Raw genomic sequence first — 23,501 nt, 5'->3', positions numbered from 1 at the left:
AGCTCAATTCCACGGAAACCCTGAGATTCTGACCTCCAGTAAAAACACCCTTAGAACTGAGGAGAGAAGGGGAACAGCAGTAGGGTTTTAGAGCCCCCATTTTCATCTCAGATTCCCAAACCAGAGGACACCTGCCCACCCCTGCAGCCCCTCTTCCTCCAAACACACCCCAGAGACTCCCTGAGCTCCTCAGAGAAACAGCACACAGTGGAGAGTTAGAGCAAACAATGGAAAAGAACAGAGGGAATTATCTGTGGTTTTTAAAGTCTCTTTATTGCAAATAAACGCTGACAGATATTTATGCTCGAGTGCACAGAGCACACAACACACAGCACGAGCTGACAGACACTGCAGCGTTTTAAACCTAAAAAAACCACTTAGAAGGCAGCAGAGCAGGAAAGTTTACAAGCAGCTGGGCAAGACCCCTCTCACCAAACACTCCAGCCAGAGCTGCAGTGCAAACAGAGCAGGGGGACAGTGGGGGGACAGCCGGGGTGGCACTGGCACTGCTCACCCAGCGCCCCTCAGAGGGGGACACCCTGGGGACACCCCCAGGGCAGGTGGTTTGCTGGACACCCCTGGCCAGGCTGCTGCTGGTGCCTCTCCTCCCTCAGCTGCTCCTTGGCCCCTTGGCAGCCAGGCCAGGCTGGGTTTACCTGTCACCCACCCGAGCTGCCAGGAAGGGGACACCTGGCAGAGGTGACAGCTCTGAGGTCACAGCCAGTGTACACAGATCAGCCAGCCAGGCTGGGTTTAACTCTTTTCCCCCATTTTTCAGTTTTTCCCAGAGATGGAGCAGTTTTTAGCCCAAGTGCTCCTTTTTCTCTGCAGTGACACACAGGGACAGGCAGGTCCCACTGAAGGTGACAGCAGCCAGCACCACCTGTGCTGCTTGAAACAGAGGCACAGAAAGTCAGGGGGGTCACAGAAACCCCCCCCAGCCCTGGGGAAATGCTCAGGAAGGTGCCAGGCTCACATCCACACCTCCAAACCCACCTCCACCTGCCCTGCCCACGACACTGATCCCACGGACAGCACGAGCTGCTGCTGAGCTGCTCCACCAGAAACATCTCAGAACCCCGTTGTGCAACGTTTGTTTGTTCCGGGGTGTTTGCACGCCCAGTGCCAAAGAAATCAGGTGGTTTCGAGGAAATCCCTGGCACAGGGAGCTGCCAGGAGATGCCCACTGGCATCACCCCAGCCCTGCACCCCGAGGGCTCAGCAGGACCCTCAGGGCAATGATCTGCTCCCAAATCTGCTGCTGCTCTGCTCCAGGCATGTTTGCTTTAAACCTTTTCAAGGCTAAAATGCAGGAGGAAAAAGCTTGGATTAAAGCACTGAGGCACAAACGCTGCAGAGAAGGATGAAATTCCATCCCACAGCCCCAAAAGGGACCTCCAGCCACTGATCCAAGCTGCAAAACCCCTGATTTTCAGCAGTGATTAAAAAAAGAGTCACGACCACCAACACATCAACAGCGACATTCACAAATCCCAGCAGGTTAAAAATATAGATTTCTGTCTCCTTACAATCATTTACTGCTCAGTGACATGAACATAATGAACTCTTCACAAGTTATCCCAGCATTTTTGTGCGTAAACATCCTACAGTACATTTTCCACCCCTTTTTCCCCAGAGCAGGAGGGATTTGGTCAGAGCTGGCCTGACAAGGACGGGTTTGTGCGTTCAGAGCATTTTGGAGTGTGACAGTGAGGACTGCCATGGACAGGCTCTAAATCTCTTCCTTCAACATCATCTTTTTTTTTTTTTTCTGGTTTATTTCTAAGCACAAAAACATTTAAAACCCAAAATGAGACCTGGGTGGGGGGAACCCCTGAGGAGAAAAACTAGTAAAAACTCAATTTCTCACCACCAAACTTCACCCCTCTGTGGCACAATCCCTTTAGATCAACACATTTTTCTGCTCCTCAGAAATCCTGAGGGGTCTAGATTAGTGCCTTGGTCCGCTCTATCTCAGTTTTATCCAATTACAGCTCTGGGAGTGTTTAAAACAACCAAGTCTGAGCTCAAAATGCCCAGGTTAAGCCTCAGGCTCTGGGGTTGCTGAGCTCCTGCACAGCCAGGGCACATTCTCCCTGCTGTGGGTATACCCAACATTTATTTACACATTTAAAATAAGCAACTCCTGGGGCCCAGAACTGCTCAGATAAATCCTGGAGTGTCCTGGGAACAGCAGGTCCAGAACAGCCTCCTGCTCTGTACCCAAATGTTCCTTTCTTCACCCAACATGAGGGTCCTGCCCTTATTGCAAGAACAGCTGGAGTGGGGTAAAATGGAGTTTGGCAAAATGCAAGTCAAGACATGTGGGAGAGAACTGAAAATCTGGGGTTAGGTGGGGATTTAAGGGAAGGATTTAAGTTAAGACACGGCCACACAGAGCTGCACCACCTGTGCTCCAAACTCTACAACAGCTTAAAACTATGAAAGGCAGCATTGGGAACATTCACAGCTTATTCATAGGCAAGTTAAAAGCTTGTTGTGGGTCTAAAATTTGGTGTAAAATAAAGAAAACTGGTAAAAACCTTTTGCTTCTTGCAAACCCTGCCCAGGAGCCCTGCTGGTCCCAGCCATGCTCCCATTTTCTGGGGTAAATGGATAAAACACCCCCAAAATGCAGGAAAAATGAGTGAGAGGATGGAGTTTAGGTAGGGAGGAGAAGCTAAAATAGGGGTTGAGGTGGGATTTAAAGCACTGGGAGCTGTGCTGCTTCCAGAGAGGGGCAGGAGGGTTTATTCCCACCTGTCCCTCACAGGAGGCAGCCCGTGGGATGGATGTGCTGACCTGGGTGTCACATCCAAGCAAAAGCCTTCCCAGGGCAAAGGAACTGGCTCAGACTGGGGGATTCACACCAGCACTCAAGGAGGGAAAGTCAAACCCTACCTGGAGCTCCCTGGACAGCTGAACCGCAGAAAAAATGGAGTTTGAACTTGGAAATAACTTGGAAATGGAGAATAAAACCTCCGGGGTTTGGCCTGGAAATGCCTCTTCAGAAGAAAAGCTGCCTCAGCGAGTAGAAACATGATTATTTTGTCCTCCCACCGTGGTTGATTTTGGCACCTGGCCAGAAGGAAAGACGTGGAATGCTGTTTCAACACCTGGGGATGCGCTGGCTGACGAGCGTTGAAAGCAGCTTGGAAAAATCTCCACAAGAAATCTTCTCCAGCCCCGTGGACAGACATTGCAGCATTTGGAAAGAAAAGACACAGACAGGCTCTAAAATCACAGTTCAAGGTGAGTACTGGCCAGGGTGGCTCACGGTGCCCCAGGGATGCTCCAGTCCCAGCTCCTCCCGGCTCTGGAATTCCCAGCTGGATGCGAGGTGAAAAAGCAGGAACCCCTACACTGCTAAAGTGGCCATTCTCTGCAGGGAAAAGAGAAACAGGAGAGGTCTGTCACAGCAAGGAAGGCAGCAGAGGGTAAAGCTGGAGACGGCTCAGCTCATGGAGAGGCGAATCCAGCTCCATGGAGCTGCTGCCCACGGCACGAACCACCTGAGGATTTGCTTCATCCCTTCCATCCCAGCACACAAATGTGGGAAATGTGTGTAGTGGGACCCATGAGGGGTGTTTGTAGATGACTGGCTTTAAATGGTGTGGCAAAAAGCTGATAGGCCAAGAAATGTTTATAGTGTTTTGTAATCAGGAAATAGTTGGCTTCTGATTGTGATGGGGTGAATTCTAGCACCTGCATTGTCTCACCCTTCCCATGAGACTGAAAATGGAATAAAAGTTTTTAAAACGCCTCTCATCTCTGGGTCAGAAAAGGGTATTATTGTCTGACACACAAAGACCTGTTTCACTCTTTACATCACCTCCTGCCAAGCCCTCCTGAAGGGTTTTCCCATCTCAGCCTGAGCCCACACAGGCTCAGAGAGGAGGAGAAGCTCAGGAGTAAGGAGGCAGGTTGGTTACTCAGGGTTGCTCACTTTTATTTACCTTCTCCGTGGGGAATCACACTGCCAGAACCACCCAAGAACCACTACAGTGACCATCTTGCAAACTGACCACAATGAATACTTAGAGCTTTGATAAAGCTCCTTCCTCTGCCTCACTCGGGGCCTAACAGACACCAGGAACACGCTCAGACAGTGAAAATCAAAGATAAATCCTCGATCCAGCGACTCCTACAAAATCCCTGAGAGCAGCAACGTCACCACACCTTGTCCTGGGACCCTGCCCTGCTCAGCACCATGTCCTGATCCAGGGGTGGAGCAAGCTGGGCTAAAACCACAAATTTGCAGCAGCCAGCACAAGCACAAGCCCAGCTGGAGCCCCTGGATCAGCAGGCTCAGCCCCCACTGAGCTCCCCCAGCATCTCAGGTTTTATTCCTTCTGCTCCACAGGTTTCTTTGCCCAGAGTGGTTTCCATACAACACGAATCAAGAGAAATCCGACTTACTAACCCCAAAGAGAGCACACCCAAGCTGCTTGCAGTGGTACTCAGAGGCAAGCATTTCCCTCTGGAGGCTGCAAAGGAAACAGAGAAGCACAGCAGGGCTCATAGTGCATCTTAAAGGAGACTGAAATAGGAAAAGCAGCAAAGCAAATGAGGGGAGGAGTGAAGCAGCCCCAAAATTTTTTGTTAGCCCAGGGCAGGTTTGTGTTGCAGCAGGAGGTGGTAGAAGGCAGGGACAGCAGTAAAAAACTGGGACGAAGAGGGTATTTGTAACTTTTCCAATCAGGTTTTAGCCCAGAAGCAAAATCCTACCCAGAATTAAGCCCCCTGCCAAAGCCCTGTGGCACTGATGGAAACCCGCCTGCGCGGAGCCCGACTCTGAGAGACCGGCACCACAATTCCAGTTGGATGGGGGAGACCTTTGTGTTTCAGGGTTGGTTTTGAGGGGGTTTTTCAGCTTTTTTTTTTTTTTTTTTTTCCTTAATCCAATCCAGACTGGATGATTTCCATGCAGAAACAGAGACCCTGCTCAAGATCCTGGGCATGGTCTGGATTTCGGAGAGGACCACGGGCGACGGTGGGGAGGGGGAGCAGAGGGAAGGTACCACCTGGACAGTGACTTCCAGCTGTGGCTGCTCAGCCCCTTCTCGAGCTTCCAGGGATGGGAAAGGCCCTCGAGCTTCCAGGGATGGGAGAGGCCCCAGCAGATGGAGGGGTTTGCTGCCCAGGCTGTGGTGCCGTGGGCGTTTTACGGTGTCGGCGCTGGCCCGCGGGGTAAAGCTGTTCCTCCTCATCCTCACAGGGCTCTGCCTGCTGGGGAGGTCGTGCTGATCCCACACAGAGGGAATCACCAGGAATGAAAAGGGGGAACCACAGTTTAAAGCCACGCCACACACCTCCAGCACCCCACCCCGAGTGTCCCAGTGCCCCCGCACCGGGCTGTGCCTTGCCCAGCTTGGGAAACAACTTAATCCATCTTGGAGACAACTGCAAAGTGATTTTTTCAGCAGTTTTACTTCCCTTTGGGACTTTTTTTTTTTTTTTGCTTAGGTGGCTCTGTTTGGGTTTTTTTAGTTTTTTTTCTCTCCGCATGATCAATTTAGGGGGAAAAAGAAAGAAGCAAATAGAAAAAAACTCTCCCTTCTTCCTGTTTCTTCTGCCCCACAGCAGCTGTGTTACCCAAGCAAAGCAAAGAACAGAAGCAGCCTCCAAGTGGGCAGCAATGATTTCCATGCAGGGATCACAGAGAAGTTGGAGAAGTGATAAATCCCAGAGTGGTTTGGGTTGGAAGAACCTCTAAACATCACCTAATGCACCCCCTTGCCGTGAGCAGGGACATGCTGGAAACCACGAGGATCCACACAAATCATGCCCAATATCCTCAGTTTGGCATTTGACAGCTCCACAAAGCCTCCAGCCACAGCTGCAGGTTCCCAGTTTCCCCAGTCCCCCGGCACAAAAGAATAATCAGATCCCAGCCCAAGGGATCTTCATAAAACACAACAAAAAGCCTAAATGTACAAACCCTAAAACCAGATGCATTCAGACTTCCTGTGAGCCAGCAGAGCTGGTTTGTGCTCTCTAACTGGGGGAATTAATTGGAGGCAATCACTGAGGCTTTCCCTGGCAGTCCCTTTGGAAAACAGGGTTAGCAAAATCAAGACCCTCAGAGATCAGCAGCTCCCCCAGATTTGGGAGGTGGCTACAAGGTGGATGGTCAACAGTAATTTAAACAATGGCAGAGAGAGGATTTCAGAAAGAGAAAACTCATCAAGACAAGGAGAAAAAACCCACTTTAACCCTTTTGCCAAGTCTTTTTGAAATTACCAACAAGCATCAGCAACAAACACTGCACTGAGAGCTGAGAACAAGACCTGGAGTTTAAAATCTATGCCCTAAATTTGCCCATTCTGCTCCCTACAACAGCTCTGAAAAATATCCCCCCTGGCCTGGGAAGCACTAATGCACCTTAAAATTAATTCTGCTTTTGGGGGTTGTTTCTGAAGAGAATCCTTCTGCTCACTGATAGCCACCAGGCAGTTCTAGCAAGTGTTTAAGAGGGTTTGTGACTTATTTTGGAAAAGGTGGAGCCAGAGGGGTGCAGCAAAACTTACTGAGTTCAGGGAGGGTTTGTCCCGGTGGGTGTTCACTGCTTCCACATCCAGGGTAATTGTCTCCACCTTGCAGCCTTCACCCAAGAGAAACAGAAGTTTATATGAGTAATTTATTAAAAAACCAGCAGGGAAAATGAGCAGGAATAAATCTCTTCTTTCTAAAAATAACAGAGCTCATAAATCCACGCTTCACCCCACAAACAGAATTTTACACTTGGTGGTTTTTAAGTGTGAGAGCACAGCCCTGAGTTATTTGGGCTGCACAGAAAAGCCATTTTTAACTGACTGCACCCCAAGTCTGGAGGCACAGCCTTCCTCACCCACAGGGAAAATCCAGTTGTTAAAAGAGAGACCGGGGGAGAAGACCCTGCACCTCCACATCTGCTCCCCCAACACCCCCACCCCTCCAGAACCCTTTTCTATGTTAACTTTTTGTATGTTAACCAGGAAATAACCTCCTTATGTATTATCAGAAGCTTCTAGAGCATGGCCAGGTGCTGCCACACATGGACACAACATCCATAACATCCCCACACACAAACCAGGGCAGGAATTACAATTAAAAATGAAAACAAAGCAGTTATTTACCATAGGCAACAGGTGTCACACATGGACACAAACCTGCCCTTAACATCCCCCCACACAAACCAGGGCAGGAATTACAATTAAAAATGAAAACAAAGCAGTTATTTACCATAGGCAACAGGTGTCACACATGGACACAAACCTGCCCTTAACATCCCCCCACACAAACCAGGGCAGGAATTACAATTAAAAAATGAAAACAAAGCAGTTATTTACCATAGGCAACAGGTGTGAGCTTGAGAATGGTGTGGAGGGGGCAGCGCAGGTAGGGCAGCTCATCTAGGGCAGAGAAAGGTGTTATGGGGTCACCTGGCATGCCCCAGCCCCCTGTCCCCTCAACCCAAACCATTCTAGGATTGAATGGAAACCGTCCTGGGATTTAGAGCCTGTGGATGGCACCCAGACATTCACTGATGCCAGCAGTGAGACACAGAAAATCAAAATACAGGAGCTGGAAATGAGATTGGGGCCCAGCCTGGCTGGGCCAGCTGGCTCAGGGCTCTCCAGCACTGGGCAGTGCTGGGTGAGGGGTTGGACTCCACCTTTCAAAGGGCTTTTCCAGCCCAAACAATTCCATCAATCCATTTCCAGTGCACAGGGCCAGCCAAAGGAAACCTCTCCATGGGCACACGGCTGGGAAAGCACCTCAGCAACAGCTGCCATGGGCCCACAGGAGATTTATTCAGAGCTGGATTTAAAAGTTTATGAAGTTGGTTAGAAGTTTATTAGCGTCATTAAAAGTTTCATGAAGCTCTAGTGCCACTCACTGGAGCTTGCAGCACACTGGAACCTTCCAGGTGTGTGTGCTGTGCAAGAAATCAGCATTTCCCTGGGATGGAGCACTCCTGCTAACCCTTCCAGGCTACTGAGCCTCTTAAATTCACCAGAAAATGACGAATTTTTCTTTTTCTTTACATTAAAAACCAGTCCCCTACACATTCTGTAAGCACTGCTGCTGAAAACAGCTCCAGAAAAAAAACATCTGGGCAGCAAAAGAGCAGCACATCCCCAGGGAGCTCCTTGCACTGCTGAAATGTTTCCTTTCCTCCTTTTTTAAACTTCTTGTTAAAAAACCTCACCTTGTTAAAAAAAAAAAAAATAAAAACCCACCCAGTCTTTCCTCCCAAAAACTCCCATGAGGGGAAGCAGGGAGAGGAGCCAGCCCCAGCATCATCCCTTTATTTTTGTACCTGCACTCTTGTCAAGAAAATAAGCCAGGAGGCACCTCATAACTGCCTGGTGGGAGATAACCAGGACGTTGCCTTGCCTTTCCAGCTCCATAATTACTGGCTCCAGGCGCTGCACCAAGTCCTGGTAGGACTGGAAAACCAAACAGGAATTGGTCAAGGGGTTGTGTAAACACAGGGTTAAACACAGGTGGCAATTAACAGCGTCACATCCAGGGAAATATCAGTTAAAGCAGCATAAAGTTAAAGGGGCTTGTGGGTGATGTGGTAAAAATAGGAAAAAAAGACCCAAAAAAGGCAACAGCAGAAAGTGAATTTCAGTGTCAGAACCCTCAGACCGTGGGAGGGCTCAGGTTACTGGTAACTCAGTGAGTGCAGTCAGAAAAAAAAAAACTCCAATAAAATAGTAAATGATTCATTTGAACAGGTTGTGAAGTAAAAGCAGAAATGACTGCAGGCCACACCCATGACAATTTTGTTTCTCAGTGACAATTCAGGCCTGGGATGCAGAACCCCCTTGATGGTGTCTGAGGGCAGCATCCAGCACGTGGCCAAATGAATGGATTGAAAAGCATCCCCTGCACACCCCCGTGAGGAAAATCAAGAAACATTTCCCCCAAAAGAGAACTGGAGAGCCTAATGTTTTCATTAGGATGCAAATTTGCAATTTTGCATACAAATATTGGCAGAATAACTTCAAGTGGAGTCAGTTTGAACCCCAACCCCACGCATAAATGTTTGTTTCACTGCACTGTGTATTGTTGTTGTTTCTTTAGGGTCCTCACCTCCCCTCCAGGATAACGATAAAGATATTTCTCCTGATCCCTCATGGCAAACTCATCTGGATACTTGGCTTCAATTTCTGCGTAGGTCATTTCTTCACAGACCCCCTGAGGGAAGGAAAAACTCAAACCACAAACCTCATTTCATCAGAGGGCCAAGGGGGCCACAGCAGGGAGGAAAGGAGAAGCAGAGGCTGAGATCAGGGTTCCCTTTATGGCATGGAAATTTTAGGTGTTGCATCTGACCCAGCCCTGCCCCCAGTGTGGGTTCCAGGGTGGTTTGAAGAGGCTGGGCTTTGGTTTTATCTCAAAACCAGAAAGGATGACATCCCTGGTGTTTGCCAGAGATGAAAAATGAGCCCTTGCCTCCCCAGCAACCACCCTGCAATTTCCTGAGAGAATCAGAGTGGGAGCAGCAACCTTTGCCCAGCCAGGAGGGTGTGACAGATGTCTGGGGTGTTCAGTGTTTTTTTCCCACCTCCACACCACCTGGAACGTCCCCAGCAAGACCTGGCAGCTCTGAACACTCTCAGCCCTGTACCCAAGCACCCCAAACCTCCTCCTGGAAGGCTGAGGTCCGTGATACAAAGACATGGCTATAAATCAAGAGAAAACAGCTGGGTTCGTGGTGATTTAATTCGGCTTCAAGCATCATTTCCCACTTAGAAAAGCTGAGGTTTTTAAGCAGCCTCTCACTCACAGCATCGATCTCGTTGAGGATCTTCCACTGCTCGTAGAGCACCCCCAGGGACTCGGCTGTCTGGATTGTCCTCTTCAGCTGGCTCGTCCACACCTTCAGGTCCACGATCTCCTGCTCCTCAATGAACTTCTTCAGCGCCTGGGAAAACTGGGGAGAAAAGCTCCCGGAGGTTAGGAGGAGGGTGATGCCTTTCTGGGATCCCTAAAAACACAGGCCAGACAGAAGTAAGGGAATAAAAAGCAGCTATATTTATTGAATATAAATATTCAGGTACATTTAGGGCAGACAAAGCCCCCCAGGGGCTACACCCAAAAATGGACCACGGCTCATAGGTTTTCACACTTTTATAACTTTAGGTATAATCCTCCAATTACAGCTTCAGCTAATGAAGTCATTTACCCCAAGTTTGCTCCCCCCAACTCACTTTAGTTTCCGTCTCTCAGGGCCTGAGGCAGTGAGGTGTCCTTGACTGCCAGGCCTGGAGTGGAATTGTGTCTGCCCAAAATGGGAAAGCAGCAGCTGACACTGGATATGGAGTTTGGAGTTATACACTAAAGAATTGCAGGATTACAAATATATGAAAAATAGAAAAAAAAATAGAAAAACTAAAATCCTAAGGCATCAAGGGGGCAGGGGGAGCTGCAGCTGCTCAGAGCATCGTTGGGGGACGTGGGGCCCTGATGCCTTCAGATTTTAGATGCCTTTATAATCTTCAAATGCTGCACTGCATTAGTGCCTAACTCTAAACTCCACATAAAGTGTTCACTACCGTCTTCACATTTTGGTCAGGCAAAACAATCCCTCTGGGCTTGGAACTCAAGGAGAAAAGTGTAAACAAAAGTGAACTGGGGAGAGTGAACTGGGGGTATCTGACTTCATTACCTGAACCTGGAACTGAAGAATTAACCCCTGATATGCAAATGGACCAAACTTATTTCAGTCTGAGAAACTCCTGACCATCATTCATCTTGGCTGCAGCCTCTGGGAGGCTTGAAGGCCTTTAATAAATACTTATTCTTATTCTCTTAACCCTGTCCAGCCTCCGTGATGCTTAAGTAGGCTGACCTGGAACAGAGACTAGTCAAAGCTAAAAGAATAAAGTAGGTATTTATGGAGAGGCCTTTAAAGAATACACCTTGGGCAGTACAAGAGACCCAGCAGGGCTACACCCAGGATGGATTCAAGATGGATTTCGGAGTTTTTACACTTTTGGAAGTTTTGGTCCATTTCCATATTGGGGTTAATTGTCCAATTACAGCTTCAGGTGATGAAGCCCCATCCTCCTGGTCTGCTCCCCTCAATTCACCATTGTTTATGCTTTTTGGGTAATTGTTGTGCTTGATTCCCAAGCTGGAAAATTACTCTTGTCTAACTGTTTGAAAACTAGCTACAGTTTATACCAAAATATATTTTCATTAAGGTATTACTTATGTTCTAGCGTTATTATTTCCAGTATTTCTGTTTTGCTTTTTCAACTGTACTTTGGAGCATTTTCTGATTCTATTGGACTATATTTTTCAGTTGAGTCTTAATTGGAAAGCATAAGTTATGTGAGGCTTCAGAAAAGACTGTCAGGGGATCAGCCTGGCCAAGGAAGAGGAATTTGCTGCAATAATTTGTATAGACTGAAAAGGTGATGCATATGTAGTGAAAGCCAATGCAGATGATTCTGCAGTGACTGAAGGAGAAACTGGTTTAGAGAGAAAAGGATAGCTGATAAAAGTGTTGAGAAAAGGTCAGGAATTCTAAAGGAATTCAATGTGTCAGGCAGCAACTGAGAGAAATGAGAGGACACAGTCTCCAGCTGCACCAAGGGAAATTTAGGTTGGATATTAGGGAAAAGTTTTTTACAGAAAGAGTGATGAAGTTCTGGAATGGCTGCCCAGGGAGGTGGTGCAGTCACCACCCCTGGATGTGTTTAACAAAGCCTGCATGTGGCACTGGGTGCCAGGGTTTAGCTGAGGTGTTGGGGCTGGGTTGGACTCAATGATCTTAAAGGTTTCTTCCAACCTTGTGATTCTGTGAAGAGAACTTACAACACCTAGTACAAAGTTCAGCATCCCACACCAAGTCGGCACAGAACCTGAGAAACACAAAAGCTAAAACTTAAGGCATCATCTGCATTAGGCAGCCACTCCAAGGCACCAGCCCTGGCTCCCAGGGCACAGCCACAGCCCCCAGGGGCTGCTGGGCACCTACCTGCTTGCCCCGGGCTGACAGACCAGAGTCCCCACCAATCCTGCCCACGAGGTTGTACTCGCTCTCGCCGTGCCGGCAGAGGTAGATGGTGCGTGGCTGGACGTGGATGTTCATCAGGTAATAGACAATTTTACTCTGGATGTAGTCCTGGACTCGGTTGACCAGGAACCGCTGGCCCACGTTGATCACTTTAATGAAGGAAAGATCTCTGGAGTGGGCATAAAATAAGAACACTCACATGGGTGGTATGAAAAACGAGGCACAAGCACCTGCGGCTGTCACCCAGCTACTGCTCCTCCAGGAAAGGAAGGACAGGCTCTGAACTGCTGGGCTTAAAAATCCTTGCCTGGGAGGGTGGGGAGGCCCTGGCATAGGGTGGCTGCCCCTGGATCCCTGGAAGTGACCAAAGCCAGGCTGGACAGGGTTTGGAGCAGTCTGGGATAGTGGAAGGTGCCCCTGCCCATGGCTCCTAGAGATGGGCTTTGCGATCCCTCCCAACCTAAACCATCCTGTGATTCTGCAGCACACAGAGAAAAATCCCTTCAAAACTCCCTTGGGACCTGTGATTCACCTGCACACAGTCACACCTGGGGAGAGCAGAGGTGTTGGAGCATCCTGACAGCAAAGCAGCTCATGTGCCCAAGGACAAAGGGAAGTGCCAAGGGATCTCCTTACTTGTCATTAGCATCTGGGTCCAGAGGCTGGTAGGTGACCTTGTAGCACTCGATCCTCTTCAGGAAATCGTCCATCACATTCTCCCGGTGCCTCTCCGGGTAGTCAGGGCTGGAAACTTTCACCTCCTGCCCAACAGACGGCTGAGTTAAGCAAACTCAAGAGGGAACAAAAGCAAGGATGAATAACATTCCCCTCTTTTGAAACAAATCCACATTGTTTAACGCTGCCCTGAGGAAAAACCTGCTCCTGGAGAGAAAACAAAGGGCGACTCTTAAGGCACTGAAGGGGCTGGCCCTGACAGACACCGCTGGCTCAGAGCTCTGCCCTCCCTCCCTCACTCGCCAGGACAGCGCTTCAAGGTCACCCATTCCCCAGCTCCGCTTGATTTCCACATTCTCACATGGGCATCTCTGGCTTTTAATAAACCTGCAAATCCCAGCTGCCTATTCCCCAGGTGAAACACGAGAGGGAGGCGTTTGCAGAGATCCCCACAAGCTCCCCGAGCCCGTGACCTTGCACGGAGAGCCCGAGCTCCCACGGCAGCCGAGCTTGGGAAGGGCAACACGCACCAGGATATTGGCAGCGATGACCTCTGGATCATCACAGACAGACTCCACGAAAAACACCTGGGGAGGAGGCAAGGAAGCACAGTTCAGAGTCAAAACCCCTGAGCTCCTGTGCCAGGGAGCCACAGCGACTGCAAATTAAACACACAATTAACCACACACACAATTAAAGCAGTACCTTGAAAGCATTTTCCTTAGCAAAATTTAAGATCAGGTCCCGGCGCTCCCGAGTCGTGTTGGTCGCATCAAACACCTGGCAGAAAATGAGAATGGAGCACTGAGCAAGTTTATCTTAAGACTTTTAAACTCCAGCCCCAAATCAGGTCCCTGAACACTCCAGGCAGCTTTGAACTGCCCTGAGGTAAAACTATTTTTAGTGCAGAGGATCTTACAGCTATTTGCCCACACTCCTCCAAGAGGTAAGACTTCACATCTTCCAGAGCCACCAGGGCACAGCGTCTGCAGGACAGAAATAGGGATGGTCACAGCTGATGGAAAGCATTCCCACAGCAAAGCTTCTGAGCCAGCAGGGAGGGATTCAAATACCTCCCTCGCACCCCTGCACCGCTCTAAGAGCCCCAGAGATCTTGGGGCACCTCCACTGTGACCTGGCCCTGAGCTCTGTGTTAGCCCCAACTCCCACGCCCATCCCTGGCAGGATCCCGTGCTGTTCCTTCTCCCTTCCCCAGGCACTCGTGGTTATTTTCTGCTCCTCGTTCACACAGCCTGCCAAGACTCCAGCGTCCCCAGCCCTCCACGGAGCCACCCAGCCCGTGACAGGGGCTCACTTGCGGATTTCCATGGCCTCTTTGTTGTCGTGCCTGAAGAAGTCGTAGGACTTGTAGGACTTCACCGCCTCGCGCCGATACACCCCTAAATTAAACACTTGACACACAGGAGAGGAGAGGGTGAGGGCATTCCACTGGCAGGCGTCACAGCCCGGGCAGGGGTGTCCCCAGACACGCACACCCACCTTTGGTGGGCACCCCGATCCAGTTGAGGTAGCGGGTGAGCTTTTTGGACATGTAGGTCTTGCCCCTCGCAGGCAGCCCGATCATCACGATCAGCGTCGGGGAGTTGGTCATGTAGGAAGCCCATGCTGCAAAAACAACCAAAAAAAAAAAAAAAAAACCAAACAAAAACAAAACCCAAAACCACCCCAAAACAGCATCAGGGGCGCTGCAGAGCATAAAGTGAGACCCAGCACAGCGTCATCCCATCTCCCGGTGGATAAAGCACCTCCGCGCCTCCCAGGACGGGCTCGCGTTGTGTCCTTGCCGTTAATGAGCTGCTGTGATCTCGCTGCGCTCTGCCAGGTGTTCGCTAACGAGGCGGACCGGCAGCACCGCTGCCTAATGGGGCTTTTAGTGTTAAAAGCATTTACCGCCCGGGCAGGCGCCGTCAAGGGCGAACGAAAGATGTTTTTAACAAAACGGTCACGTTCTCCCAGCAAACAGCCCGAGCAAGCTCCGAAAAGGCCCGCGGAGAGGCGGATTTGGGGCGAAAAGCACGGGATGGGGACGGAGGCAGCAGCCGGGAGGTTGGGGACAGGGGAACGGCGGGAGGGGACAGCCAGGGCAGGCAGCAGGACGGGACCCGCGCACGGAGGGACGCGAGGCTCGGGGCAAACGCGCGCAGCCTTCCCCCGCTCCCGCCCTTGATCCCATTGCTTTCGGGACCCGGAACGCGCATCCTGCCCCGCACCGCCCGGCCCGGGGCTACTCACAGCACTGCTTCTCGCCGGCCCTGCCCCGCGGGGCCCCGGCGCAGCCCCGCGGCGCCGCCGACATGGCTCCGCGCCGCCGCTCCGCCGTATGCAAATCGCATGCAAATGACCGGCGGAGCTCGCACACGGCGGAGCGGGGACGGAAACCGGGGACCGCACACGCGGGAAAAGGGGCGCGGCGGGGCGGGAAAACGGGCCCGCGTCACGCGCGCGGGGGCGCGCGCTGTATGCAAATGAACCGGGGGGGAGGGAGAGCCGCTCGGTGTATGCAAATGAGACCGGGAGGGAGGGAGAGCCGCGCTCTGTATGCAAATGAGGCCGGGAGGGAGGGAGAGCCGCTCGCTGTATGCAAATGAGACCGGGAGGGAGGGAGAGCCGCGCTCTGTATGCAAATGAGACCGGGAGGGAGAGCCGCGCTCTGTATGCAAATGAGACCGGGAGGGAGAGCCGCGCTCTGTATGCAAATGAGACCGGGAGTGCGGTGGGCGGGGCGAGAGGGGAAGCGGAGCACGCGCGCCATGCAAATGAGATGGACGGTGATGAAAGGGGAACGGAGCTCGCGCCTCTATGCAAATTCAGGCGGGCTATGCAAATCACATGGGAGGGGACCATCGGGGAAGGGAGGGGACAGCAAATCACGGCAGCGCCTCGCGTCATGCAAATGAGGTGGCAGAGGGGGTGTCCGGCTGCATGCAAACTAAGCGGGCGGTGTCACCTCCTCTATGCAAATGAGGCGCCTCGCGTGCCGTGCCGATGACGCGGGCGCGGCGCCCGGCTCTATGCAAATGAAGGGGCGCCGCGCGCGCTCCGATTGGCCGCCGGCTGTGGGGGGGGGGGGTGGGGTGGGACGCGTCGCGCTCTCGCGAGAGCGGGGCGGGCACGGGCCGGAAGCGGAAGCGGCGGCGGCGGCCGGTGCGGCGGCGGCGGCGGCCCCGAGGATGCTGCGGCTGCGCTGCAAGGCCCGGAGCGGCTCGCACGCGCTGCCGGGGCTGTCGCCGCACTCCCGCCTCCGCGACATGCAGGCCGCGCTCGCCGCGCTCACCGGAGTGCCCGCGCCCGCGCAGCGCCTCCTGCACGGCTTCCCGCCGCGCAGCCTCGACCTCAGCGACGGCGAGCGGCGGCTCGGCGAGCTCGGCATCCACTCGGGTGAGGGCCCCGGGGGGAGGAGGGGGGGGGGGCGGCGCTCTGCCGGCTCTGCCGCCGCGCCGGCTGCAATTGCGTTAATTAAAGGGGCCGTGGCACACGCGCCCGGTCGGGCCGGTTCCCGCTCCCGGGGGAGGTGGCAGCGCCCGGCTCGGCAGCGCTTCCTGCTCGCCGCAAGTGCCGCCGGTGCTTCGGCTGCGTCCCGGGGGCCGGAGGGGACGGGGTCCGGGCCGCGCCAGGTGAGTCCCGCGGGGACCGTTGTGGTGCCACCGGCTGTTGGCTGAGGCTGTTTCCCGGCGGGATACCGAGCTGGGGGGGACGGGCGGAGGTGTGCGAGGCCGGGCTGGACGGGGCTTGGAGCAGCCTGGGCGAGTGGAAGGTGTCCCTGCCCTTGGCAGGGGTGGGACTGGGTGATGTTTAAGACCCCAAACCATTCCGTGGCTCTCCTCCGTGATCCTCAGCAGTGACAGCGCGGCCGTGTTGTTGTGTTTGAGGAGCAGCAGCCGCTTTAAGTGTCCCCTTTACGTCCCTCTCACCTGTCCCTCCTCCTGTCTCGCAGGTGACACGCTCATAGTGGAAGAGGACACATCCAAACCCGAGCCCGACTCGCCGGTGGTCGCCAAAAAAGCAATGTCCCAGGCTGTCAGGGAAGCCGTGCCTGTGCTGGCCAGGAGGGTGGTGCCAGCAGACAATTCCTGCCTGTTCACCAGCGTGTCCTACGTGGTGGAGGGCGGCGTGTACGACCCCGGCTGCGCCCCGGAGATGCGCAGCCTCATCGCCCAGATCGTGGCCAGCGACCCCGAGTCCTACAGCGAGGCCGTGCTGGGCAAAACCAACAGGGAGTACTGTGACTGGATCCGCAGGGAGGAGACCTGGGGAGGAGCCATCGAGGTGTCCATCCTGTCCAAGTTCTACCAGTGCGAGATCTGCGTGGTGGACACGCAGACCGTGCGCATCGACCGCTTCGGCGAGGACGCGGGCTACAGCAAGCGCGTGCTGCTGATCTACGATGGCATCCACTACGACCCGCTGGAGCGCCGCCTGCCCGGCTCGGACCTTCCCCCCCAGACCATCTTCCCCAGCAGCGACGACGTGGTGCTGGCGCAGGCGCTGGAGCTGGCGGATGAGGCGCGCAGGAAGAGGCAGTTCACGGACGTGAATCGCTTCGCCCTGCGCTGCATGGTGTGCCAGAAGGGACTGACGGGGCAGCTGGAGGCCAGGGAGCACGCCAGGGAGACTGGACACACCAACTTCGGGGAGGTGTGAGCTCGGCAGGAGGAGGGTGCCATCGACTACCTCAGCGCTCCGGAATCAAATTCTGGAGTCTCAGATAAGCTGTTTGTAATCATAAAATTCCGTTCACGGAGCTTGAAAAGCGAATTAACTTCATGGTGGCCAAGGCGCGGGGGATTGGGAATAGGGATGGCACTTGGGCAGGTGGTGGACAGTGGCAGCCACACCTTGATTTCATCACCTTCTCTCTTTGTGTGTGACCTGAGCAGACAGACACAGCCAGGCTTGTCCAGCACTGGTGTAAAATCCACCTCTGAGGTGCTGAATGTACATTTTCAGGGTAATTCAATTAATCTGAGGCTTTGGGAAACACACATATCAGCACCTCTTACACCGAGAATTAGGCTCTGCGCTCACACTGAGAGGCTGAGCAGCTCTCAGAGGGGAAACTGCTCGTGTGGTGCATGATTTGTAATGGAAATATCAAGTACAATAGCAAAATACAGTTTGTAATGGAAAGATGATCTCTGAGCTGCCCTGTACCATCAGGAATAGACTGTGTAGTTTGTGTGCAGAGAACTTTAGGGAAAGCAATGGCCTCTAAGCTTTAAGTTAGCCTTTAAATTAATGAGTAGATGGATAAGTGTTGAATAAAACTTATTAATCCTCCGTAGGTAGCTTTTAGTTGCTTGAAAAATAACTCTCAACCCCCCGGTGTTTACACTGCATCAGAGCATAAGCATGTTTCCTGGAATACTTGGGATTCTTCTTCATAGTAGCATTGGAAATTCCTGCAAGAGGGAAGTGAGTAGTTAGGGAATTGACTTAATTAGCATCTGTTAAATGAATATTTTACTTGAGTAGAGCCAATCACGGCCATGGTGTTACTAAGCTGTTCCAGTTTCCAAATACTGTGAATGAGCACTTTAAGGTTGAGTTCTCACTCTTTGCTGGTAAAAAGTTTTGCCCTCTGGAGGCCAGAGCCAGAAGGGAGGCTCGAAATTCCATCTGCTTTCTGCCTTAATGTGTTTGATTTGTCACCGCTGACTGTGGAGTAGCAAGACTTTCATTGTGATAATGAAAGGTGCAGCTGAATATTCAGATGAAAATAAGCTGGGAGAAGTGCCCCACTCCTTGGACTGTTCAGAATCAGGGAAGGTGAAATTGGTTTAATTGGAATATCTTACCTCACAGTGGGGTTGTGAAGCTTAACAGCAAGTGCTTTTGAGGGCTTTTAAAAGGTGCTGTAAAAGGTGCATATTACTGAAGGGGATTTATGTTGGGTTTTTTTCTTTGAAATGCCCGCAACACATCCTTGTTTCTTGAATTTTAAAATATCCTTTGCCTGCCATTATTCTGTTACTGTTTTGAGTGACCTTCCTTGCACTTTCAGACTGGGGAACAAGAAGGGGCGTCCTCAGACTGAGGCAGAAATAAACCCACTTTCCACGTGGAACCTAAAACCCAGTTTGAAAGGGCTTTGTTCCCTCAGGCACCTGACCAAACTGGTGCAGCAACACCACCTTTTCTGCAAAAATCATATTTCTAGCTCTCAGCAGAGGCTCCAGTTGGATCTTGAAATACAGGAGGGTTTTATTGAAGAAAGACCATAATTACTTAAGTGCTTTGCTGAATTAAGGCATAAATAATTAAACAGCCTAGGATCACTCAGAGCACTATGGACTGGGTTTGTTTTTAATTCAGTATTAAAACACACATTAGCACTGTTGGGAGTTCCCTATAGAAAGCCACTTAGCTTCCAGTATTAAACCCCGCTCTGCTTTTAGCCTGTCATTAGGAAAAGAAGATAAACCCCCCCCAAAACCCAACATTAAACCCAGCCCTGTAGAAACTGATGCTTAAAAACCTCCAGAAATACCTGACAGTTCAAAGGAACTTGAAGATTACACTGTGTTATAACTACTTGAGCTGAAATACTGGCTAGGAACGAGACCAAGAGACTGGCAAGCCCCAGGTGTGCTCTCAGCTTTCCCAGGGAAGCAGGGAGGTGCCTGGGACAAGGAGCTGATCCTCCCCTTTGCCATCTGTCACATGGACACAATACCTACCTCAGAGAGGTGCACAAGGTGTCTTTGAAACACAAGTGGAAGATCCATATTTATTGTCTGCCTTGACTTTGGGGAGCAACCCTTAGATTTTAGCTTTGTGCCCTGGATGGATTCCTCAAAGTGTGTAAAACCTTTTTTTTTTTTTTTTTCCTGGTATTTCTCAGTTGCAGTATTTGAAAAATGAGCTTTATTTAATCCAGAGTGTTGAGCTTTGCTAGATCATGTTTGCATTGGGAATCTGCTAACAGAGAATCAGTTCCCTTGGAGGGAGACATGTCACTATCACTGCTTGGATGATCTCTTTTGTTGCCTAGAAAATAAAATCTCTTTGGTTAAAAAAGATATACGTGTAATTCATGGTTGTAAAAGTTGGGATTGTTACAGGCTGACAAAGAAGAAGTCCTTGACTGCAAGAAAAATTTCTCCTTACTCCTAAACTTTCCCAAACAAAAAGTATCTCCATTATTTAAAATGTAAAGTCTGGATAGATTTCAAGTACAACTATTTTTCTTTTTAAAAATTCTTATTAGAGTGCTTTTTAGTACTTTAAAACTAGGATTTTCTTGCCCTTAATGGCACAGTTAGGAAATTATCCCAGAAATGGCATCCTTCTAGTGGTGGGATAAACTCTGAATATCAGAATGGGATGAGATGAGCTTCAAGATCCTTTCCAAGCCAAACCACTCTGGGATTCTATGAAATATGGTACCTGAGATACCAGGACTCAGCTGTAAAGAGAGTTTTGCATCCCTCCAGAATCTTTTATGCATTGAAATATACAAGTGATTAAGCTGACTTCACAAATATTTGTGTCCAGCATTACACAGATCTACTCCATGGATGCAAGAGACTGAAAGAGCAGGCTGAGGAGAAAATCAGTACTAACTGAAATTTCTGGAGGACAAACCTAATTCCGAAGTTCTGAGCAAGCTCCTGTCAAAAGAGCAGTTTCTGGGGAGAGCACTGAGAAAAGGAACATCCTGTTCCGTGGCACATCTCAAATCAGCACCTTTTTTCCCTGAGCACAGTCACAGGGTGCCATTGTGACAGTTTGGGGACAGTGTCCTGTACCCATCCTGCTCCCCTGGAGAATATCCCAGCTCTGGAGCTGGGATCTGTTCCGGGGCAGCCAACCCCCAGGGAGGCTGAAACCTCTCTGACCCTGCAGTGTTGGGTTTGCCCTTCTCCTCTGGGGAGGGGCTGGGGCTGAATGAGGAGAGAGCAGAAGTTCTCTGCTGCTGCCTGGAGCACACAGAGCCTCGAGCTGGGGGAGGTTCTGAGAAATCAGACTGACACAGGGGTGCTGAATCATCTGTGTGTGGCTGATTTCACTGCAGAACCCACCCATGGGCCAGCCCTGGGAACCTCTCCCTGCCAAGGAAACTCTCCAGAAGAGGAACTAAAAGTTGTCAGCTTGCTGTTTGGAAAATTGCAGCTGCCGTGCAATTAAATGTCTGCCTGCATTTGAAATCATCCAGCTCTAAGGCTGCCGTCAGGTTTGCTCCAAATAAAGTTCCTTCAAATTGGGTGAAATCACTCCTGCTGTTTCAGCTGTCTGAGCACCAACTCCCCCCTGAAACAGGAATACAACAGAGGAGTTAACAAAGTCAGGTTGTCCAAGATCGCAGTGCCCTTGTCTATTATTTTTAATTAAAGTCTTGAGGAAAATGTTGGGGAACTGTTAAACTTGAGAGCTGCCTTCTCTCTTCTGGTGTTGATGGTAAGCAAGCTATGGGAACACTTCAGCTCCCTCCTCTAGCTCCTTTCTGTGAAACAGAGATAACAAATAGAGCTCCTTGGCCATAGGAAGGTTTAATGAGTGCTGTGCAACAGCAGGCATTAACTACGTGCTATTTTCCATAACTGAGCTGTCAGCACACAGGCTGTGCCTGCAATCTGGGTGAAGGAAAGTGCCCAAGAGTCCCACAGAGTCAAATAAACGTCCTTACCTCGACAGGAATCTTATCAGTGACGCCGTGTGGATGCTTTTCCTTTAGGGCCAGGCCTGAGTCACTTGTGCCCTCGTGTTTAGGAACAGGGTGAGGCTCAGCAGGGCTGTGAAGCTGCCAAAGTCCTTCCAGGGCACTGGGAAGTCTTCTCTGCATCATTTGCCTCCTCACATATCCTTCATGCCATCTATGTGAAATCACACCTTATTTTGGGTTGGAGCTATTTATATTTGTTGGAGGGAGAGGAATGTGGAAAAAGAACAGGTTCTTTCTGGGCTCCTGATTCAGAGGAGCTCAAGGTTTCTCCTAATGGATCCTGACACTTTCCTGACCCACTCAGGGCTGCTGGCAGCCAGCTCTGCCTGTCGGACTGCCCAGACCGGAGTCCTGCTGGTGTCAGGACACCCCTGCCCCGTGCTGCTGCTCACTCACACCCTGCTGCCAGTGCAATAACAAAATTACCCCAGCTTTGGTTTCCTCCCTCTCTCAGAGCAGCCTCAGCACCGGGCACAACTCGACAAAACCCACACAGCTCTAAAGCTTCCCCTTCAAATTGAAATGAATTCATTAATTTACAATCAAACCCACTTCATTAATTAATGCCACGTTTAAACTCTGTCGAGGCTGTGCCGTCCAGCACAGCTCCTGAAGCACTGGCACCAATGCTTGCCCTCCATCCCTGGTTGTAAGAACGCTCCAGCAGCTCTGCCTGCATCCCCATCCCTCACCTGCTGCAGACCAGCGTGGGACAGCAGGAAGGGCTGGGGCTGGCTGGGGCTCTCAGCAGCCTCTGGTTTGTGGATCTGCTCTCCAGCACGTGCTCCCTTCTGGAACAGCACTTGGCTGGGCTCAGCATTGCCGGTGGGAGCCTCTGGCTCATCTGCTCTCCCTCCATCTTCCCCTGCCTTTAATTAGCTGATGTTTCCACTTCCCCGTTCTGTGGAGCAGGGAACATGTGTGGCAACACAGCCTTTTGCTAAAAATACAAATTAAAGAAAAAAAAAAAAAAAAAAAGTCATTGGAGCGTGGAAATGTGAATGAATCCGGCAGCTGTGTCAGCCCTGGAAATTTCCTGCAGGGTGTTTGTAGATTTGCAGTGAGCAGCACCTTGTCAAGCAGGTACAAGTTCATGCTGTGTGTGGGGAATGGCCAAAGCATTGTTAATCAGCAGGAAAAGCTCCAATTTTAATAGCAGAGCCCCAAGGCAGGGTAAGAAGGAGGCTCTGTTGTTCTCTGCCTGCCCCTGCAGCTCCACCCGGACTGGGGGTCGGTGTCACCCTGCACAGCGTGGGGACATTGGGCCCCTCTTTGGAGGAGGCAGCAGAGGTGGTACCAGCGGCTCAGAGCAGGAGATGCTGCTGGAGAAATGCCCCAGCAGAGGTTCTGAGAAGGTGTCAGCATGAGGATGAGCCTGATGGGCATCTTGGGGGGCTTTAGCTTTCACCAGAGCTCCAGGAACTCAGAGCTCAGGCTGCCTGGGGAAGGAGTCCCCAGCACGGGGAAGGAGTCCCCAGCACGGGGAAGGAGCTTGCAGAGGGTTTTGGTGCCCACAGAGAACGGTGCCAACTGGGGCAAAAGCAGCTGCAGGTCGGGACAGGCAGAAGGAGCCTCGGAGCTGCTCAGACCTGGGCGCCCCGTCCTGCAGCACGTAAATCAATCTGTGCCGAAGCTTCCCTCCCAAAACACTTTCTGCCTGTCTTTACAACCTCCTTCCTTTGCAAGCAGCAAACCTTTGGCCTCTGGGAAGCTGTGGTGAAATGCAAGTACCAGCCTGTCCCAGCCCAGGCTGTTTTCAGAGCCGAGCAGGAAGCAGCTCCCACCCCGAGCTGCGGCATCCCCGCACAAAGCACCCGAGAGAAGAAACCTGCTGCGGGTGACGCGCTCCTGGCTGCGAACGCCCAGCCTGGGACGTAATTATTGTGTGCAAGGCTCGGCTCGGGGCTCCGCCGGGCGCTCCGCTCTCAGCGAGCAGCTATGCGGCAGAACAGGATGTCGGATTAAGGAGTCTCCGGCCAAAGCCGTGCCCAGGACAGCAGGGGACAGCAGGGAAGTGAGCGAGCTGGGTGGCACCGAGCAGAGCTGCCCGCAGCTCCCGGGCACTGCCAGCTCACAGCCAGCGCTCTGGGGCACGGCACGGGCGGCTTTTGGGGGCTCAGC

General features: G+C 51.5%; 2 protein-coding genes and 1 long non-coding RNA gene across 5 annotated transcripts; 1 reads left to right on the top strand and 2 right to left on the bottom strand.

The window, feature by feature from the left end:
• Positions 1 to 1,757: 1,757 nt before the first annotated feature.
• Positions 1,758 to 15,029, bottom strand: PFKFB2 (6-phosphofructo-2-kinase/fructose-2,6-biphosphatase 2). Of its 3 annotated transcripts, XM_068173449.1 has the most exons (16): positions 14,951 to 15,029; positions 14,198 to 14,323; positions 14,013 to 14,109; positions 13,617 to 13,683; positions 13,403 to 13,477; positions 13,228 to 13,284; positions 12,659 to 12,783; positions 11,984 to 12,191; positions 9,785 to 9,931; positions 9,088 to 9,192; positions 8,306 to 8,435; positions 7,332 to 7,394; positions 6,531 to 6,604; positions 5,025 to 5,243; positions 4,424 to 4,487; positions 1,758 to 3,382 (listed from the first exon to the last, which is right to left on the bottom strand). In XM_068173449.1, exons 1-15 carry the CDS (start codon positions 15,012 to 15,014, stop codon positions 4,461 to 4,463), a joined length of 1,584 nt encoding a protein of 527 aa, XP_068029550.1. In that variant the 5' UTR covers positions 15,015 to 15,029; the 3' UTR covers positions 1,758 to 3,382; positions 4,424 to 4,460. The 3 variants fall into 3 exon arrangements, with proteins under 3 accessions (XP_068029550.1, XP_068029551.1, XP_068029552.1); XM_068173450.1 differs by lacking the exon at positions 5,025 to 5,243; XM_068173451.1 differs by lacking the exons at positions 4,424 to 4,487; positions 5,025 to 5,243.
• A 788-nt stretch (positions 15,030 to 15,817) lies between these two features.
• YOD1 (YOD1 deubiquitinase) lies at positions 15,818 to 19,737 on the top strand. Its single transcript, XM_068173448.1, has 2 exons — positions 15,818 to 16,096; positions 16,653 to 19,737. Exons 1-2 carry the CDS (start codon positions 15,889 to 15,891, stop codon positions 17,357 to 17,359), a joined length of 915 nt encoding a protein of 304 aa, XP_068029549.1. The 5' UTR covers positions 15,818 to 15,888; the 3' UTR covers positions 17,360 to 19,737.
• LOC137462778 (uncharacterized) lies at positions 18,661 to 23,468 on the bottom strand. The gene is made up of 2 exons (XR_010993775.1): positions 21,345 to 23,468; positions 18,661 to 20,968 (listed from the first exon to the last, which is right to left on the bottom strand). It is a non-coding gene; the product is annotated as an uncharacterized lncRNA (long non-coding RNA).
• Between the last annotated feature and the right edge of the window lie 33 nt (positions 23,469 to 23,501).

This window comes from Anomalospiza imberbis, chromosome 26, assembly GCF_031753505.1.
Source record: "Anomalospiza imberbis isolate Cuckoo-Finch-1a 21T00152 chromosome 26, ASM3175350v1, whole genome shotgun sequence".
Lineage (NCBI taxonomy): Eukaryota > Metazoa > Chordata > Aves > Passeriformes > Viduidae > Anomalospiza > Anomalospiza imberbis.
Note: the sequence above shows the minus strand (reverse complement) of the source record. Positions and strands in the feature narration are given on the sequence as shown.

What these genes read in the sequence shown, in the direction of transcription:
- PFKFB2 (XM_068173449.1), bottom strand. Translation starts at nt 15,014, where the DNA reads ATGTCGGCGGCGCCGCGGGGCTGCGCCGGGGCCCCGCGGGGCAGGGCC. An exon ending in AGGAGTGTGGGCAAATAGCT is followed by an intron (nt 13,478 to 13,616) that starts GTAAGATCCTCT and finishes ATTTTCTGCCAG; the next exon opens with GTGTTTGATGCGACCAACAC. An exon ending in TTTTCTTGACAAGAGTGCAG is followed by an intron (nt 7,395 to 8,305) that starts GTACAAAAATAA and finishes TCTCTGCCCTAG; the next exon opens with ATGAGCTGCCCTACCTGCGC.
- YOD1 (XM_068173448.1), top strand. Translation starts at nt 15,889, where the DNA reads ATGCTGCGGCTGCGCTGCAAGGCCCGGAGCGGCTCGCACGCGCTGCCG. An exon ending in CGAGCTCGGCATCCACTCGG is followed by an intron (nt 16,097 to 16,652) that starts GTGAGGGCCCCG and finishes CCTGTCTCGCAG; the next exon opens with GTGACACGCTCATAGTGGAA.